This window comes from Entelurus aequoreus, linkage group LG20 (genome assembly GCF_033978785.1).
Source record: "Entelurus aequoreus isolate RoL-2023_Sb linkage group LG20, RoL_Eaeq_v1.1, whole genome shotgun sequence".
NCBI lineage: Eukaryota > Metazoa > Chordata > Actinopteri > Syngnathiformes > Syngnathidae > Entelurus > Entelurus aequoreus.
In genome coordinates, this window is record NC_084750.1 from 44,484,823 (window position 1) to 44,492,626 (window position 7,804).

Below are 7,804 nucleotides of genomic sequence, written 5' to 3' on the forward strand. Positions count from 1 at the left end.
AGTGGGCGGGGTTTGTTTTCGGAGCAGCCAGCCCTAAACGTGTGTGTCAAAAACAGATGCGGAAGCACATTTTTATAACAAATGTCTGCATAAAAGTGATAATATATCATATTGTAGGTGTTTATTACATTTTGCATTCATATTTTGCTGTTTGTTACATTTTTGTTGTGTTTTGTTTGATTGTAAAAGATACACAACTATGGAGGAGCTGGTCTGAGAAGTAAAAGATGTTCATATGTTGTTAATATTCAGTCTTTTATTGTTCATAGTTAATATTGTAAATCCCACTTTCTTTATTTTCATGTACATTTTGGGTGTCTCATTCAACTGTAAAATTCCATTCCATTTTTTTGAGGTGGTCTGTCATAACGTTTTTAGAACTGTAGTATTAGTGTTCCTGGGAAAAAAGGGCCCCAAACACACATACTGTACAACACATTTTACAGCTAAATGTGTATATATCATTTATACACACATACACGTTTTTTTCTCTCAACGTGGCCCCCGAGTCTAAATATTTGCTCAGCTCTGTTCTAAGAGTTCATTTTTAAAAATACAGTTTTAATTTAACTAATAATAGTACTGTAGACAGAAAACGGAAGTAAATAAAAGCTTAGTGATATATAAGATAGTGGGTGTTTTTTTTTTTTACCTTTCACCTTCATATTTCGCTGTTTGTTGCATGTTTGTTGTTTCGCTTGATTGTAAAATATGTGGATGGAGAGGGGGTGTGACATGCATATGTTGTCAATATTCAGTGTTTTATCCTTCATAGTTAATATTGTAAATCCCACATTCTTTAGTTTCATGTACATTCTGGGTGTCTCATTCAGTAAAAAAATGTAAAATTCCATTCCGTTTTTTTAAGGCGGTCTGTCATAACCTTTTTAGCATTCAATCAGACATTATTGTGAGGTTTTGTATCAGTGTTCCTAAAAATCCGATATACTGGTCGACAGAAACATTTTTTTTCTAAATTTGGCCCCCCCGTGTCAAAATAAAAGCTTAGTGATATATCAGATTGTAAGTGGTTTTTTTTTTTGTACCTTTCGTCTTCATATTTCACTGTGTTTGTTGCGTTTCGCTTGATTGTAAAATATGTGGATGGAGAGGGGGTGTGACGTTCATATGTTGTCAATATTCAGTGTTTTATCCTTCATAGTTAATATTGTAAATCCCACATTCTTTATTTTCATGTACATTCTGGGTGTCTCATTCAGTAAAAAAAATTTAAAATTCTATTCCGTTTTTTTAAGGCGGTCTGTCATAACCTTTTTAGCATTCAATCAGACATTATTGTGAGGTTTTGTATTAGTGTTCCTATAAATCAGATATACCGGCCCCCAGACACATTTTTTTCTCTAAATTTGGCCCCTCGAGTCAAAATAATTGCCCAGGCCTGTGTTAAAGCGTAAACAAATGGTGGCGTGCGCATACTTAAAATACTGAAAAAAACAAACTGTAATCCAAACATAACAACAAACTCAACTGTGATTGGACAAGAAGTTTACCTGAAAGATTTGCTTCAGTGAGAAGAGCGCCCTCCTCAAGTCACGCCCATTAGAGTTGTATAGTCGTTCTGTGGGGAGAGAGAGAGAGAGAAAAAATGGCGGTTTATTGGCCTTGTCAGCGAAAAAAACATTATTGAGACGATCGTTCCCTTCTTGACACGCATAACACCAAAGTTTGACAAAAAAATGTTCACACACGGCACTGGCGAGGCTGTCCCCTGGCTACACACTTTCACCCTGTCCTCAGTGGCCGTGCGGCACGTGTGTGACCTCTGGCTCGATGTCTGTCACGCACGGACACACACACACACACACTCACACACACACACACTCATGCCCACGTTGCAATAGTGATTAGAGCCGTAATGGAATGTTAATGAGCCGCTGGCTCGGTTTTAGCCATGAGGTATTCAGGTCACGACATGGAAAGCACTCAGGACCAGCTGATAAAAGCACAGATAGGACGGCAACGATCCCTCGCCTCGTTGTGTGCGTGCTCAAACCAGAAGAAAACCCTACCATCTTGTCAACAAAGCATGTTTGGTATTAAATAATACCGTGTTTGTTTGACTTTTGTCAGCCCAAACAGTCGCACCTCTCGGGTCAAATACAGAGGAGATGATGGAAAAATAACTATCACTATTGTAAACCTCTATTCACTGTACAGGTAATTGTCAATACTGGAACATATTTACACAATTAGATGTACTTTTATACTCAAAAAATTACACAAATTCCTTGTTTTCTGGGACATTTTCTTCCCCTTTCGAAATATATATCAGTGTTTCCCATAAACTGCCAAGATACCTGTGGCGGTGGGGGCGTGGCTATGGGCGTGGTCACCATGACATCATCAAGTAATTTGCATAATTTACTACAATGATATGATTTTCTCTAAAAAGGCTAAAAAAATGTATACTTACTAATTAATAATAACAGTTTTGTTTTAAACGTCCATCCATCCATCCATCCATTTTACAATATGATTACAACACTTTATGTACATATTTATATACAGATTTAAACAATAAGTTATTCACTGAAATATATTTATTAATTGTGGTTCTTATAAAAAATATATCTTATAAAATATAAAAGCTAAAATGTCTCATAAAGCTCTGCCCCTTTAATTAGTGCATACTAAATAATTTAACTTTAGCCTACTACTACAACCATATTATTTACCAGCAACATAAAGTGAAACAGAGGCAGAGGTGTCCTGCCAGAGTCAGTAACAAATAAACAGAAAACAGTAGTGGTGGTAGATAGACACAGAGCTTCATCAAACATCTGATCCACTGAACAAAGAGTTTCAAAAATCTTGAACTTTAGACTGCCATCAGTTTTACTCCCTACACTTAACCATGTGTTTCCTACTGCCTGCAGACTTTGCACCCTTTGTTATATACACGTGTTGTGTTTCTAATATAAATACCGGTACATTTAATAAAGTCAAATACAAATAAGGCAACAAGAGAAGTATCCTACACTTCTCTTTTGTAAAGTAAATCTGAACAGCCTATATGGGCATCTACATCAACTATATGATTTGCCTGAGAAGCTGGAGAAGACAAAAAAAAGCATGACTACTGCTTTGTGCGTTACGCCTAATAGCGTGTTTGTGTGGCCGCGTTGTGCGTTGTATTGCAGGTCAGCAGGAGGGGGATTGGGCAAAACGAGGCGTATAAATCCTAAATTTGCGTGCTGATGCACAATCCCTGCGCCATCAGGAGGGGGAGGGGATACCACCGCCGCCAGCACAGGAGGTGAAGACAGGACAGACCCATGCCAAAGTTGTGACTGGGTGTCGTTGTCTGGGTCACTGGATCACACTTGGACCCGAGCGCATGACAACCGTGTGTGCAGCGAGCGAAGCTGTCAGCGTAACCTTTCCAGAAACATCTGTTATCCATCGCGGGCGAGTCAGCAGCTGTGATAAGCGTCAAACTTGGCCGTGGTTCACCACCGCCAGCGAGCAGTTAGGTGTGACAAATCTCCAGTGTGAGACAACAGGATTTAGGTGGTGTGCTCATCATGCGAGTAAACATATAATATCTATATATCTTCAACATGTGGACACCCCCTTGGTTGTGCTCATCATGCTAGCATACATATAATATGTTGATCTTCAAAGTAGGACTGTTCTAATCAGGGTTTTTATGCTGCCTGATACCGATCCACCTTAGGTGAGATGGGCTGATAACGATATCAACACAATATTTAAACTACTTCCTGATTCTCTTTTACTGTTTGATCAAAACTAGGTCAATAATACCCATCAACTAAACAAAAGCAACAACAACCATCTACTACTCTTTTAATTCTTATATTTACGTATTTATTTTGTTTTATTTTTCTTTATAATTGTTTTTTAAATATTTGATTTATTATCTATTTTTCAAATTAAAAAAATCCTTTGATTCTGCACTGTTTACATTTTTTTTTATTCGATTTTTTTCCTAATATTTTATTTGATCATATATTCATATACAGACATATACAGTATATACACATATTTATACACACATATACAGTACTTATATACATATATATATATACATACATACATATACACTTATACTGTACAATTATACATATACATATGTATATACATATATAGATTAGGGCTGCAACAACTAATCGATTAAATCGATTAAAATCGATTATTAAAATAGTTGCAGATTAATTTAGTCATCCATTCGTTGGATCTATGCTATGCGCATGCGCAGAGGCTTTTTTTTTTTTTTTTAAATAAACCTTTATTTATAAACTGCAACATTTACAAACAGCTGAGAAACAATAATCAAAATAAGTATGGTGCCAGTATGCTGTTTTTTTTCAATAAAATACTGGATAGGATAGAAATGTAGTTTGTCTATTTTCAGGGACGGCGTGGCGAAGTTGGTAGAGTGGCTGTGCCAGCAATCGGAGGGTTGCTGGTAACTGGCGTTCAAACCCCACCTTCTACCATCCTAGTCACGTCCGTTGTGTCCTTGGGCAAGACACTTCACCCTTGCTCCTGATGGCTGCTGGTTAGCGCCTTGCATGGCAGCTCCTGCCATCAGTGTGTGAATGTGTGTGTGAATGGGTGAATGTGGAACTAGTGTCAAAGCGCTTTGAGTACCTTGAAGGTAGAAAAGCGCTATACAAGTATAACCCATTTATTATTTAATTATTTTATCCGATTATCAATCGATTAATCGAAGTAATAATCAACAGATTAATCGATTATCAAATTAATCGTTAGTTGCAGCCCTAATATAGATACATATACATACATATATAGATACATATATACACATACATACTGTACGTATGTATGTGTATGGGTAACCCCCCCCCCTAGAGGGGGGGGGGTTACCCACATATGCGGTCCTCTCCAAGGTTTCTCATAGTCATTCACCGACGTCCCACTGGGGTGAGTTTTTCCTTGCCCGTATGTGGGCTCTGTACCGAGGATGTCGTTGTGGCTTGTACAGCCCTTTGAGACACTTGTGATTTAGGGCTATATAAATAAACATTGATTGATATATAAATAAACATTGATTGATACGTATAGACATACATATACACATATACTGTACATATATACATATACATACGTATATACATATATAGATACATATATACATATACATACGTATGTACATATATAGATACATACAGTATATACATATACATACATACAGTATATACATATATACATGTACATATGTATATATTAACATATATATACAGTATATACATATATACATACATATTTTAATTTTCTTGAGGGAACTCTCCTGAAGGAATCAGTAAAGTACTATCTATATATACATGTATATATAAACATATATATACACATATATAGACACACACATATATACATACTGTATATATATATATATATATATATATATATATATATATATATATATATATATATATATATATATATATACAGTATGTGTATATATATACAGTATGTGTATATATATATATATATATATATATATATATATATATATATATATATATATATATATATATATATATACAGTATGTGTATATATATACAGTATGTGTATATATATATATATATATATATATATACAGTATGTATATATATATATATATATATATATATATATATATATATATACACATACTGTATATATATACACATACTGTATATATATATATATATATATATATATATATATATATATATATATATATATATATATATATATATATATATATATATATATATATATATATATATATATATATATATATATATATATATAATCAGAATCAGAATCAGAAATACTTTATTAATCCCCGAGGGGAAATTAAAATTTTCAGCACAATCCCATTCAAGATCAGACAAACATTACAGGGAGACAGAACAAGTTTTTCAAAATCAAATTATTTTCCAGCTGACTGTTTACACTGAAAATAACATGTGAGCTTAAGAGTTAGTGGGCGGCCGAGGGTGGAGTCGGCTCTCTTGGTTGCTTTGTTGGGTCTGCTCCTGTCTCTGGCCATGCTCACCCCACCCCAGCAGACGATGGCGTGGAACACCGCAGAGGCCACCACAGTGTATATGTTTTTATTTTTATTTTTTTTCTGTTGTTGTTGTTTTACTTTTGTGGCTGTGTGTAGAAATGTCTGGTTGCATCAGCTCTGCTCTTTTAATGTCTTTAATGTCCTTTGTGTTCTTTGATGTTTCCCTCTTACACACATGCTTATGTGTGCTATGGCTATGAGTTTTTTCCCCTTGGCCTCAGTCTGGACGCCCTCTCCAGGGGCCCAGGCGTGGACTGAATTTTCTCCCCTCCGTCCCCAGCGTTTACCTCTCTACAAGAAGATAGAGAAAAATAAGAAACTTATCGACTACGGTGTCGGCACGGACTACAGTGGCGGACGTGCGCAAATTTTCAGGACTTATGCAAATCTCAAATACAGATCAGCAGGTACCAGAAGGAAAGAAAATTTGGTTTTGCATAATATTGTGAAACAAAACGCCAATTAATATGTCTGCTGATGGGTGCAATTTTGTGGTCCTTATACACACACCATAGTAACACTTGTATCTCTGACTACAGTAGGCGTAATGGGCCGATAATCCACCAAGCGGTGCGGCTTCAAAGTCTTACTAAAACATTTTGACAGATTTCTGAGCGCCGTGTGTAATGTTCTTTATTTTCAATGGAACATTTAAAGTTTTGGTGTTGTTTCTCACCTTTTTTTGGAAGGGGAGCCGGAAGTTGGCAGACCCGTCAGCGATCCTGTTCTGTCTCCCTGTAATGTTTGATCCTGTTCTGTCTCCCTGTAATGTTTGATGCTGTTCTGTCTCCCAATAATGTTTGATCCTGTTCTGTCTCCCTTGTAATGTTTGATCCCGTTCTGTCTCCCTGTAATGTTTGATCCTGTTCTGTCTCCCTGTAATGTTTGATCCTGTTCTGTCTCCCTGTAATGTTTGATCCCGTTCTGTCTCCCTGTAATGTTTGATCCTGTTTTGTCTCCCTGTAATGTTTGATCCTGTTCTGTCTACCTGTAATGTTTGATCCCGTTCTGTCTCCCTGTAATGTTTGATCCTGTTTTGTCTCCCTGCAATGTTTGACCCCGTTCTGTCTCCCTGTAATGTTTGATCCTGTTCTGTCTCCCTGTAATGTTTGATCCTGTTCTGTCTACCTGTAATGTTTGATCCCGTTCTGTCTCCCTGTAATGTTTGATCCCGTTTTGTCTCCCTGTAATGTTTGATCCCGTTCCGTCTCCCTGTAATGTTTGATCCTGTTCTGTCTCCCAGTAATGTTTGATCCTGTTCTGTCTCCCAGTAATGTTTGATCCTGTTCTGTCTACCTGTAATGTTTGATGCTGTTCTGTCTCCCAGTAATGTTTGATCCTGTTCTGTCTCCCTTGTAATGTTTGATCCTGTTCTGTCTCCCTGTAATGTTTGATCCCGTTCTGTCTCCCTGTAATGTTTGATCCTGTTCTGTCTTCCTGTAATGTTTGATCCTGTTCTGTCTCCCAGTAATGTTTGTTCCTGTTCCTTCTCCCTGTAATGTTTGATGCTGTTTTGTCTCCCTGTAATGTTTGATCCTGTTCTGTCTCCCTGTAATGTTTGATGCTGTTTTGTCTCCCTGTAATGTTTTATCCTGTTCTGTCTCCCTGTAATGTTTGATTCTGTTCTGTCTCCCTGTAATGTTTGATGCTGTTCTGTCTCCCTGTAATGTTTGATCCTGTTCTGTCTCCCTGTAATGTTTGATCCTGTTCTGTCTCCCTGTAATGCTTGTCTGCTCGTG

General features: G+C 36.6%; 1 protein-coding gene across 1 annotated transcript in view; it reads right to left on the reverse strand.

Moving 5' to 3' along the window:
- LOC133636286 (FH1/FH2 domain-containing protein 3-like) overlaps positions 1-7,804 on the reverse strand; it is a 142,688-nt gene that overhangs the window by 53,645 nt on the left and 81,239 nt on the right. The window contains 1 exon segment of the mRNA XM_062030145.1: positions 1,512-1,579. Coding sequence (XP_061886129.1) covers positions 1,512-1,579 — 68 coding nt within the window.